A 12,930-nucleotide genomic window follows, 5' to 3' on the forward strand; every position below is an offset into this window, starting at 1 on the left:
AAGACTTTCCAGAGAGCCAACAAAAGCAAATGAGTAGTTTCTCTTTCTCCAGCTGGCACCTTTAAATGAAGACAGACGTTTAGAGCTGAATGTGGTTTACATTCAAATACCAGAACTGATAACCAGCACAAATGCAACTTTCAAATGCCAGTGAGAGAAAGCAGAGTCAGAGGTGAATTATGGTAGGAAAACAACCTTTGCAACATGCCAGCCCAGTAAATGCCTAGGAAAATCATCTAGTCCTCTTACCTGTGGTCAATCCTCCCCATCTTCTGGTGTGATTTCTGTCTCTTTATGTACCACTACTTTGGTCACTGACATGTCAGGGTGCTGCTCTTTGGCTTCTTTAATTGCCTGAGCCAGCGCCTATCCCAAGGAAACCACAGAAGGGCAAAAACAAAAAGGAGGTGGAACATGCATGATCAGTAGCAAGGTGGAGAGATTCATGAGATATTACACAATTTACAAATGAGGAAAATGATTAAAATATGAAATATACTATCACTGATTTAACTACTAATTCAGTTTAATTTAAGGCATGCCAGTATGAACAGTATCTTTTAAAGCAATGTTTAGAAATGTTCTCTTTGGCAGTATTAGAGTAGCCTTTAGCAGCTTATAGATTTTACCTGATCATGATCAATATCTGCATCTCCTGTGATGACTATTCGTTTTTCAATTCTTGTCTCTGAGATGCCTCCTTTCACAGTCTAGACGAGAGGGATAAATGCATGTCAGTAACTTACTTTAAAGTGTGCTGCTACTCATCCAGACAGTGATCAGTGCAGGAACGCAGACATGACTGAACTACCTCAAACAGAGGTAGTTCAGAGGGAACAACCCTGAACTGCAGCCAGAGCAGCTCAGAAGTTGGCCTGCTCAGAATGGACTAGATGACCTCCGGATGTCCTTCCAACACAACTTATTTTTTGATTCTAATCAATCTGCACACGTCAGAGAGATGTTTGTACGTAAAAAATGGCACGTATTTATGATAAATTCATCCCATGAAGAAAAGAATGGACATAGAGACAGCTCATATTAAGACCTAATTAAGTCCAACTGCAGGCTTCAGAAGGATATACAGGGGGGTATGGCCTTTGTATAGCTCATCTACTGAAGGGTGAATTTCACTGCAGAAAGATGAAGTCCTGTCCTCAGTGAGTATTGATAGGAGAGCTGTCACGGCACTAAGAGGGTTTCTGCTTAGGGAGGAACTGTAATTTAGATGGTATCTTGGAACTAGGGAGACCCAACATCATTTGCCTGTGCAGCCATAAGCTTTCTGTCTGGCTGTGGGCAAGTTCCTTAGGGAACTTCCTTCCACCCAGCAATGCGACTGCAGTGTCTGAGCTGACCGAATGTCCTGTTATGACTATGTGATACAGCTTTACTATGCGTTTTCAACACCATGCAGGCGTAACAGCTCAGGACTCAAAGGCAGTATAGTCATGCCAATGGAGCCTGTCCTGGTTTCAGCCAGGATAGAGCTGGTTTTCTTCACAGAAGCTAGTGTGAGGCTGTGTTTTGGATTTGGGATGAGAAAATGTTGATAATGTGCTGATGTTTTGGGTTGTTGCTGAGCAGTCAAGGACAGTCCAGCTTCTCGTGCTGGCCTGCCAGCAAGGAGGCTAGGGATGCACGGGAAGCTGGGAGGGGGCACAGCCAGGACAGCTGACCCAGGCTGGCCACAGGGATATTCCCTACCATACGACGTCATGCCCAGTACATAAACTGGAGTTGGCCGGGGGGCGGAAATCGCTGCTCGGGGACGGGCTGTCGATCACCAGGTGGAGAGCAATTGCTGTACTGGGCATCACTTGTTCTTGTACATTCCTTTGTTGGTATTATTATTGTTGTTATCATTGTCGTTTCCTTCTCTCTTGCTGTCCTATTAAACTGTTTTTATCTCAACCCACGAGTTTTTTCCCAATTCTCTCCCCCGTCCCACTGGGGGAGGGGGAGTGAGCGAACGGCTGCGTGGTGCTTAGTTGCCGGCTGGGGCTAAACCACGACAAGCCTCATGCCCAAACAAATTATTCTTTCCTGGCTACCATATGATACCAGTGTGGCTACACTGCTTCCAGTTCCAGAGAGTATTTGCAGCTAACTCAAGTGTCTCTGCACAGCAACATTGTGCGCTTGTGTGAACACACCCTAAGGCTTTATGACTTTCAGAACTCTTATCAAGTCCTTGGATAATACATTAATGAAGCCAGTAAACCCAACGATAGGTGAATGAAGACAGGTACCCAAAACAGACAGGATTTTGTGCAGAGAATATAAGCATGTGTCCACGTTTTAAAATAAGTAATAGAATTGAAGTTAAGAAAACATATACCCTTGTGAAAAAAACCCTCCCTCTTTTCTGAGGACTCACTTTGGTGATATGTGTAGTGGTTGTAGTGCTGGTAGTTTCAGATGTGATAGTTTGTGCACTCATCAATACACCTGGTTCTGAGTCAGCACTGCAATCCACCTAGGGAACCAAAAGAGAAAACCAGTTACCAAAAACATGCTGCTGAGCACAGGGAGGCAAAAACTGGGCTGGCTGACCTTCCCTATTTCTAGTGTTCTTAATAAAGTGAGTATTTAATGGTAGGGTAACAACTGCTATTAATGAGGGTGATCATGTGTCAGTATTTCTCTCTGTATCTGGAGACTCTCCTTAGGTTCTGGAAGGACAGAGGAGAAGCTAGGGCTCTGAAATCTGTAGTTTCATCAACGGTCTCAAAAAGCTCTACACCAGGAAATGAGAGACACCCTCAGGTAAGCTATACCTATGTACATCTTCCTCATGCTAGTATTTAATCCTTGAACAGCTTAGAACAGTTTACACTAAGGCATACACTTAAAGATGGGTGAAGAAACATGGGTTCCTTAAGGCCATGTTAAATTGACCTTGTTTTTTACAGAATTTCTTACCTGAGAAGACTCATACGTAATGGTTTTTGTTTCTGTATGGACTACTGGCACTTCCTTTGTTGAAATTTCAAGGTTTTCCCCACCAGCAGAAACACTACTGAAACTGATAGTCTCAGTCTTCACAACTGGTGACTACATGAACAACAAAAAAAGGGAATTTGGAACATTTAGTAAAACTTCTGTGGATTTCTCATAATACTTTTTTTTACTTGGGAAAAGGAGGGGGAACAACTAAAAAAAGCACTCTGCATTAAAAAGGAAAAGAGAAAATTCTCTTTATTATAATATAATGCTGGCAACACTTAGCACTATCCTGGATTTCATGAAAACAAACTTCAGAAAAGATGTAAACACTACAAGAGGCAATGGGCACAAACTGAAACACAGGAGGTTCCCTCTGAACATCAGGAAACACTTTTTCACTGTGAGTGTGATCGAGTGCTGGCACAGGTTGCCCAGGGCGGTTGTGGAGTCTCCACCTTTGGAGATTTTCAAAAGCTGTCTGGACATGGCCCTGGGCAACTGGCTCTGCGTGACCCTGCTTGAGCAGGGGGGCTGGACTAGACCTCCAGAGGTTCCTTCCAGTCTCAGCCATTCTGGGATTATACATTTTCTTAAGTGACATGAGAACGAATCTTACTCAGGCATAGGCTTCCACTCAGTTCTCAGAAAAAAAGAGCAAGAACAAGGGCTTTTTAATCTCTCTTGAAAATGGGGTAAGATAAGGAACCTGGGTTGTTTAAGGCACAGTACAGTTATTTAAAATTGTACCAAGCATGGAAAAAAAATGCATTTTCTGTCTTTGAGGACATGTGTCCTTTGCCAATCTTGATGGACTTTCCCAAAGAGAATGCCAGCTGAATTCTTGCTATCTGTTGCATAAAAAAGCCACCAAAGCAGGTATTTCTCTGTAGTGTGGAAAGTGCTTTTAGGGAAAATAAGCATGGCATTTGGCCAGTACTGGAGACCAGCAACGAGCCTTGCAGATGCCACGCAAGGAGGAACCAAGAGCACAAACTGACTGCTGTAGACATGCATTCATACAAGCCTGGAGCACGGATATAACCAATTTAACGACGAGTTACCTCAAAATGAGGTTTTCTTTCCAAAGACTCTGCACGGTGGACTGTTGTACTGTGCTCCTCCACCCGCTCACAGGAAGCAGCCGCGGCGACTCCTTCCTGCCCGCGGAGGGCTTTCCCAGCCTCCTCCTTTTTGTCCTCCTTCGCCCCCTCAGTCCCTGCAGAGCCCTCCTTCCCCTTCAGGCCGGCCGCCACCGCCGACGCGGCCTCAGCCTGGGCATCCAGCACAAGTCCGGCTGCTTTAGCAGGATCCCTGCTCGCAAGCGCACTCATCCCGTGTCTCTCCTCGATAACTACGGTCTCCTGTACAACCTTCTTCACCGTATCCTGGTGCGGCTGAACGGCTTGCTTCGTTTCACTGGAAGTCATCTCCTGAGATGTCGTCGTGTCTATCCTCTGCAGGGAAGGAGACAGAAAGCCCTCAGCGTCAGAAGCAGACAACACTACTTGCAATAGCTCCTCAGCTTAATGTACTGTGAACGTAAATAAAAAAAAAAAGGGTATTATATTTTGCCAATTTATTTCTCTCACGTTGCATGGATTTTTGCTCTCAGGACACTATCAGAATAGAAGAAATGAAAAACAAAGCAAGAATCACAATTTTTAGAATGAAAGAGAAATGCCACAGTGTTTTTCTTATTGGTATTTTCGCGTGAGTTTTATAAAGGCAAAATACAGCACCCTACAAAATGACCAAAATAAAGTGAAATGAGAAAAAAAACTGTTTTTTTGTTGTCTTTCTTTTCAGTGAAGTTTCTATTGTAGTCTATTGTAACAAAGGAAAAGGCACTCCAATGCATGCGTTAGCTATATAGGTTCCACCTTATGCATAAAAACAGGAAACAAAAGAAAAGCAAAAGTAATTGGTGTGCGGTTACAACGCTGATGGAGGGAATCAAACGGCCACCTGCGCCCAGCTATGTGAAGTAGAAGTAACCCCTCCTATGAACTCAGTCGGTTTTCTGGCAGACTCTATTAGACTGAAGATATCTGAACCATCCAAGGTTTTTTCACCGGTGGACTGTTTAGTCTAAACAGACAGAGAAATGTAGAGTCATACACAGAAGAAAGGCAGATCCACACGCACAGAGAAATTAAGTGCCAAAACCAGAGCCAGAGACAGAGGGAAGGGAGAGAAGGTTGCGGGGGCACGGAGAGGTTGGAAACGGGAAAAGAATGGGAAAATAAATCAGAGCAAATTCATAATGGCTGTAGTAAGCAATAGTTACGAAGCATAGTTGTTAGCGTGGGCATTTTGCTGGTTCAAGCAAACCTTTGTTTTCCTTTTATTAATAAGCCACAGCAGCAATACTACATTTCAGTAACATGGATCTTTAAATAAACCAGAAAGGTTGAAAGCCTTATATAATATCTGCTTCAGACTGTGGGACGGATTCAAAGTATGAGGGGAAAAAAAATAAGCTGGGTTGGCTGCTGTCAACATAAAGCCAGGCAGCAAGAGAACCGAAAGGTAGGGTGGTGTGAGGGGGTTGCCTAAAAGAAGTCATGCTTTAATCTTTAAACCGTGGCATGAAGTCAAAGCCACTTGTTACCACTACTTTTGACGCAGACGACTCGGTAACATAGTGAGCAGTAGCAATGGTAAATGGCTGTTCTCTGGAATATCTCCACTCAGACAGGCTCTCATCTCTCCGGGCAAATGCCCTTGCTTTTACAGCTTCACTGCCAAGGTGTTTTTCTGCTTTGCCAAGCTGCAAGCTTCCCAGTGTACCATGTAACTGCAAATCCTGGTCCATCTTTAGTGTCTTTTTCAAACTCTCCTCTTCAGGGCTTTGCAACTGAGATTCTGCTTCCTTTATGGGTGTCAGAGAGTCGGACAGCTTTCTTTTTGTGCTCTGCACGTCGGATCCCCGCCTGGCTTTCTCATCAGTGACAGGCTCGAGGATTTCATACTCGGCCACTACTGGAATGATTTTCACAGATTCTTGCACTTCCCTTTCCATTTTTTGCAAAGCTTCTATGGAAGGCTGTACTGCTTTCTCGCCCTCTTTAGCTTTACTTGTCATGGTTACAATTTTCCCAGATAAGGTATCATAGGACTTTCCTAGGGTGAACATTTTCTGCTTATTCTCCTCTTTGGATTGTATTTCACTTTCCAAGTCCTCAAAGCTCTGCATTAGAACGGTACTGGATTGTAATATCTCAGGTGGAAAGGCAGTTTTACTGCTCACAGTCACTACTTTGTATGCCAGTGTTTTTTTCGATTCACCATCAACTACCTCAGAGGGTATTTTGTCTATAATAACCCAATCCTCAGTGCCCTATATTTGAGATATAAAAGCTAAATTAGAATGTCTGAAGGTTTATCTCTACTTCAGGAGCACTAAAGTATGAAGACTTTTAAGAAATCAATGCTGCCTCTTCTGAAAGCATAGAATAACTTTTACCATCGTACCTCTTAGAGCAGTTATCAAACAAATAAACAGCATCACCTTCGGCAAAGTATGATTCCTTCGTAGAGTCCCTCCCCTTAAACACCCATGTCATGTGGACACAAAAAGTTACTTTTGCCATACTGCTTCTGTAGCAATTTGAAGCAGTGTATCGCAATGGTTCGTAACGCTACAGTCAAAAAACAAATTGCAAAAATACAGCAAATAAGCTCATTTAACGGATCCCCAGTTGTGACAAACAGACTGCTGATGAGGTCTGAGAATAGTATGCGTTTGTGTGTAGCTGTAGCCTGCACTTAATTTCCTTGTTTTCATTAGAATAACATCAACCCCCTTCAGCATTGTTTAAATTGAGTAGTACAACACAGTAAACGCCACACTATTAGAGATACTGAACTGAACTTAAGGCAGCATCTTTTTTCCTCTTTATGCAAATATGCTATGTGATTTGCTTTGGCTGAGCAATCAGCAACCAGCCATTTGACCTTAAGACCGTAACTTCTGTATTTAACCAAGCAAATGTGTTAGTTTAAAATCGAATGAATTAAAAACAACCTCCAGGGATGATGGGATACTTTTCTGGATAATGATTTGATGAGAAGTAACCAAAGTGCCAGCAGATTCTCCTTCCTGCAGCTTCTTCTCTATCACACTTGGCTAATAGAAAAACCAATAAGAATACAAAGTTCACCATCACTCAGCATAATCTGAATTCACTTGACAGTATAAAGGAAATTCATTCTAATGACAGAAGTGCCCCATTCACCATAATGTTCTCAGTGAGGCTTATGCTGGAAATGCATGCACAACTGCAAACGACATCCACAAATAGCACCGTGCACGTAGATCTCTAACTAGCAGAGAAATCAGCCTCTATTAGGAAGGCATAAGCTCTGGAGGGTACTCATTCCTCAGAATTTGTCCCCCAGATTACATCTCCCTCCTGAACTTATGAAATAAATAAAAAAAAAGTGGCTTGGAAAGGAAAAAAGACAATAAAATAAGAAATCATTGCCAGCCTATCGGACTGCATTTCAAGAAAGTATTATTTGTTTTTACCTGCAATTCAAGGAATGTAGTACCTCCCTTCTGCAAAAATATGAGTTTTTCTGATTTTTCTCTTTCTTCTTTGGTCTAATGTCAGGGGAATAAACGGAGGGTATACAGTAAATGGAGGGCATATAGTCCACTCTACTTTACAATAGCTCATCATATTTCTCCACTCTAGAAATTATTAATTGCATTGTAAATTAGGAAACAGAATGAAACAGAGTAATTTTACAGCAAGTAAGTTTCCCATAAGAAGTTAAACCAGTGTCTCTCTGTGATGAATGCAAGGCAGACACTAGCACACTGTTTGCATAGCTGGAAAAACAGTAAATTGTGTAACACCAGGTGTGGATGCACTGTCTTCATTTCATCTTCTATTACTCGTTTAATTGTGTTTGGTGCCGACTTCCACGGCTTCCGTCAGTAGCCTAGAACAGGTCCCTACACCTTCTCCCTGGATTTAGCTCCTTCCCTGAGTTTGCAGCCTTCCCTGCTGAGGCAGGCAGAAGATTTCAGCTCTGCACAGATTTCAGCTCTCCTTTTCTCCTTACAGGTAAAAGGGGTCTCAGAGTCTTGTTCCCAAGTGGGAAGCTGTATTATCCTCTACACTGTGACACCAAAATCCTCCTCACCTTTATCCCATCCGTGCCTTCCCGATGCTGTGAGAACGGGAAGAGTATCTCTGCAACTAGACCAACTGAGACAGTTTTAAATGTTGGTAAGACTCAATTTCCTAAGGTACCTTTCCTAGTGTACCATTTTAAATACATATACTCCACGTACTCAAGAAGAAAGGTACACGTTCAAAGATACAAAACTTCTAGAAACCTGAGAGAGAAAGGGAGAAATGGCTCATCTCCCTGACTGTAATGAGATGCATAACTTCTCTATCCCTAAAGTGCTGGTTTAATCCAATCCAGGTCAGACTAAACATCATCAAGGAGTTTGTTAATATGATGGCTTTCATGTTTTGCAGCTATCTGGCCACCATTATGATGGGTATTTAAAACTGTATTTTTCATAACTGAAGAAAAACAAAGTATTTCCCCTATTATTGTAAGAAACCAACTGGTGACTAGACAGGCTTGAAGTCAAACTGACCAAACACCCACAGGTGCCAAATGCTCAAAGCACACATTTTGAAAAGGCGTATTTTCCCTTCTATTCTTGTTTATTATATATTATATTATATTATGAACTACAGGTAACAGCACTGTAACATTTTTAAAGTGGATATGCTAAGTCAAATGTGTAACAACTTTGACTAGAAGATACTACATAACACAGTTCTACATGCTCTCTATCCTGACTGCCTCTGCATTTCTTAGTAGACATCAAGGTGCTGATTTTGAGCTATGCACAGCTTCATTTTTTTCCTGAAAAATTCCTCTCTCAACAGGACATGTGAACTGAAACCATACTGCTTAGCAGAACCAAAAAGGATGGTCAGATGTTACCTACAGCAGGGGCCCCTTAGTGACAGAAGTCACCTCAGAGTTAGGCTCTGATAGATCAAATCCACTCACATTTTTCCACAGAAATGCCTTAATTTGGATGCAATTCTGTGGGACAGCTGTAGTCTACTTAGATTCATATAAGATATAGTAACTGGACATTGCTTTTGAGCAAGTCCTTTTCTTCCAGTAAGAGAAGAGGTACCAGATAAGGATAACTCTTGCCCTTTTCCTTTCCAAAGGAATGGTTAAATTCTGATGTGTTTCCTCAGGGTAAAGCCTACATAACTGTGCAATGCTTTGCTACTGCTCTTGTGTTTTAATTAAAAATTGTTATTAAATTTCTAAAGTAATAAAGACATGAAATGAACTGGGAGGGTTTAAGTTTGCTCCATCTGCACTCTCCGATATAGGCGCAGCTAGCCAGCCGCTCCCTTTCAACAGCTCCTTACATCTTTCGTATGTTAAATGCATCCTGTTCATTATACTTACGTTTTTACTTTTAAGAAAGAAAACCTGTATTTTCAACTACAATCAAACTAACATGGTCATAGGATCTATTATGACTCCTGTACAAGGCAGCAGGAGCAATATTAAGACTCCTTAGCGCGCTCTCCAAAAGGTAAGCTTTGGGCATCCACTCTGCTTTTTAGGTATTTCAATGCAACCCGATGGCCACCTGATGTCTGGATCAGCTACTGGTTAGAGGGGTATAACGTGGGAGAAGAGGAGCTGGGGCCTTTTTCTTGGAAAACATCCCTTTCCCTAAGAGGAGAAGTTGACATGTGCTAGCTGGGTGCCTCCAGGGATTCCCTTCCCCAGAGAGCTGTGGGTCTGCAATGCCAACCTCTAAGGTGGGAAAGCAGAAGACTTTTGAACTGTACTTTCCAGCCATTTTTTGCAGAGTTCCTCAAAATATTGCATCAGTGCCGAGGTGACAGAAACATTTTATGACCATTTATTGGTCTGTGATGCTAAGAACAAGTGGTAACAATAAAGATGATTCCTTGTGAGACAGAAACCAGATATCCATCCACAACAGAATAAAAAAAACTCCAAACTTTGTGCAGACCACACAAGCATATTTCTTTTTGCTCCACTGGATTTAAACCAAAACTCCTTACTTTTTTTGAATATCTTTGTCTTTTATGGCAACATGAATGTTACACTCTTACCTCTATATCTCATTATCTACCTACAAACTAAATATAAGGCAGCTTTTTAATTGGCAAGTTTCTCGCAAACAGTTCAAGACTGCACAGTCAGCAAGATTTTTTCACCCGTGCACACTGCATGAAAATGCACACGCTTAGCAATCTGCATTGGGTCTTCAACGTATCCAGCAGACTGCAGCAACTACCAGTCCCTTATGGAACTGGCCAAGCAAGTCTAGTTACCATCATTATTTCTTCCCCGCCTTCAAAGACTGAGAGAGTTCTGCCCTTTGCTCTGTATTTTCTTGTCAAGCTTGGCACCCCCATCCATCCCGCTAGACTGCTGCTCTCAACTAGTCACCACTATTTAAATTTTCTCTCCATCACCTTCATGGTTTCTTTCATGCATGGCTGGACTTCCTCAAGCTCACCGAACCTGTGAGGAAGCCTGCGTTTTGCACTCCTAGAGAGACCCAGTTCTGCCACGTGGCTTACAGTGAATTTCATACTCTAACTATATATGTATATAAGGTATCTGCTCTTCCTTCTATGTTAGCTGCTACAGCCCGAGTCCTGAGAAAAAGGGAGAGCCTGCAAGTAGGGAATGGCCTCTAACTACAGCCTCTAAATCTACTGAGAGCTAATATCAGGAAAAACGAATAGACAAATATGTAATGAAGCCTTTCAGCTCACGCTGACCTCTTCAGGCACTAGTGGTTCAATCATAGGAGCTTCCTCCTGCCTTGCTGCAAGCCGAACGGGAGATGTGGAAAGCCTCTTCTCCCACTCATTAGACACAGCCGTTTCTGTGGAGGTTTCCAAGAAGGTGCGTTTCAGCTCGCTTATATTGGTCTGATGTTTCATCAGATCTTCCTGGGTTTTGTCTAGGTCCTGGACAGTTTCAAAAGAATAGAGCAGTTTGTAATACATCCTAAGCCAAGCAAATTTTAGAGCCAAAACACGCAACTTGGTTAGTAAAGAGGGAAGTAACATCTCAGGGAGCCGGGGAGCACAGCACTGACACAACACTCTGTGAAAATGTGGCATTTTGGAAGATAACAGCATAGCATATCTCGTACAAGTGAGTATAAATATACTCTTAAAGGGCTTATCTGTATCGCTACAATTTACACCTGATAAAGAGGCTTCAAACAAACATACATATGCGCGTGGATGCACACACACATACGCACACGCATATATTTCTATTTACAGTACAAGTTAGAGGAGTCATCATAATCTGAGAAAAAAAAAATATCTATTTGATTTATTAGCAGGTGGGAATACACACGTCATGCATCATAGTGCAGATTCACAGTTTACCACTAAAACTAACACACATGTACGTACATGCACTGGTATATACCAATACCAACCTCTAACATAAGATTACTATGTTTGACATACACATTTTCACCCTGTATTCGCTTAATCAGACTATTCTGAAAGAAGTGAAAAAGAAAGGGAAAGGTAAGGGACACAGTATTGAAAGGATACAAAATGCTGTTTCTACACATTTCTTCACAGAGAACTGACAGTAACATGCCAAGAGAGGTGAACACCTCCAACATTGATACTTGAGCAACATCTGGGCCTCTCGTTTCTGTACCTGTGCCTTTAGATCTCCGTCCTCCTCTTGATCCGACTGCCAGCGTGAGAAAGATTGGAAAACAACACCTTACCCACTCGTATGGCCGAAGGCTTTACAAGAACTGGTGAGAGGAACGCGCTAGGTTAAGGTCACATTTTCTCTATGCTAAGGGCTTCAGGAGAAGGAACGGACACACTGGTAAGACTTCGCACGTTCTCCTAACTCAGAGCATGCCTCCTCTTTTAAAACTTGTTAATTGTGAATGAAGGAATATTAAACACTTTCCTCTTACAAATACGATTGGGGCGCTCCACGTTCATAGGTCTCTATTTAAGGAGCAGCAGCTGGACCTTCTCACCGAGATTGCGGCTGGTTTAGGACCAAATAGCAACAGCAAATTCTTTGGAAGTCCATAATCCCAGAGTTTAAACATATGACATCTCCTGGGCCACAGGCAAAGCTTTGCATGAACTCACCACAGGTAAACAACCTGCAGCACTTTCTACAGAATGCAGCACCTCTTCTTTGCTTAAAATGCTATTTTCCCTAGCCCCAGTCCCTTTCTTTGTTTATACAATTTAATTCCATATTTAGTCTGTATCTACTCTTCAGGATCTATCCACAGTGGTGGTCTTCTGGAATGGCACAGACATTAGGCACTTCAGCTCACATTTTCAGAAGCCGATGCAATATGGGCTGCCCCAGCAGCCCCGTTTCCGCGGGTTGAATTATCAGATGGCAAGTATACCACACTTTTTGAAAATCGGGTAAAATTGAAAAAGGAAAATTGAGGCTCATGCAATCTCCTCCCCTAAAATAAAGATGGCAGCTAGGGAGATTATCATGCAGTTTTGATTAATAAACTGAACGTTTTAAATGTCACCATTTTAGGATTATGTTGTACTTTCTGTGTGGCTCAAGGCCTGAAGCCATACAGTGTGTGGGGCACTTCAAAGCGTTTTGTACTCCTGACTTGCCTCAACACACTTTATGTTGTTGCTCCATTTGGATTCTTTTAATGCTCATGCCACTATTTTAATGTTAATTTTTCATATAGCCCTAATTAGTCAAATGACCCATGGGAAAATCTTTATCTGTTGATTACTTCTTAACTCAGTTCAAATTTATTCTATGTACAGTCAAGGCCAAATTGCCCTGACACGTCATACAGAGAATTTTTCCTCGGTAAATTTTAATAGTCTGAAATGTTAATGAGATCCTACTGAAAACCTACAGCAGTGTTTGTGGTAAGACTCTGTC

The 12,930-nt window shown here is 42.1% G+C and overlaps 1 protein-coding gene across 1 annotated transcript in view; it reads right to left on the reverse strand.

Annotated features, from left to right (window-relative positions):
- Positions 1-255: 255 nt before the first annotated feature.
- EPB41L3 (erythrocyte membrane protein band 4.1 like 3) overlaps positions 256-12,930 on the reverse strand; it is a gene marked incomplete at its 3' end in the record, with an annotated part of 59,031 nt that continues 46,356 nt past the window's right edge. Inside the window, exons 13-24 of the mRNA XM_081996550.1 lie at positions 11,689-11,724; positions 11,456-11,521; positions 10,779-10,970; positions 7,481-7,555; positions 6,977-7,078; positions 5,561-6,289; positions 4,915-5,037; positions 4,011-4,403; positions 2,926-3,057; positions 2,381-2,479; positions 630-710; positions 256-366 (exon numbers count right to left, since the gene is read on the reverse strand). Coding sequence (XP_081852676.1) covers positions 256-366; positions 630-710; positions 2,381-2,479; positions 2,926-3,057; positions 4,011-4,403; positions 4,915-5,037; positions 5,561-6,289; positions 6,977-7,078; positions 7,481-7,555; positions 10,779-10,970; positions 11,456-11,521; positions 11,689-11,724 — 2,139 coding nt within the window. The remainder of the gene's footprint in view (positions 367-629; positions 711-2,380; positions 2,480-2,925; positions 3,058-4,010; positions 4,404-4,914; positions 5,038-5,560; positions 6,290-6,976; positions 7,079-7,480; positions 7,556-10,778; positions 10,971-11,455; positions 11,522-11,688; positions 11,725-12,930) is intronic.

Source organism: Phaethon aethereus (assembly GCF_964289735.1).
Source record: "Phaethon aethereus genome assembly, chromosome: 2".
NCBI lineage: Eukaryota > Metazoa > Chordata > Aves > Phaethontiformes > Phaethontidae > Phaethon > Phaethon aethereus.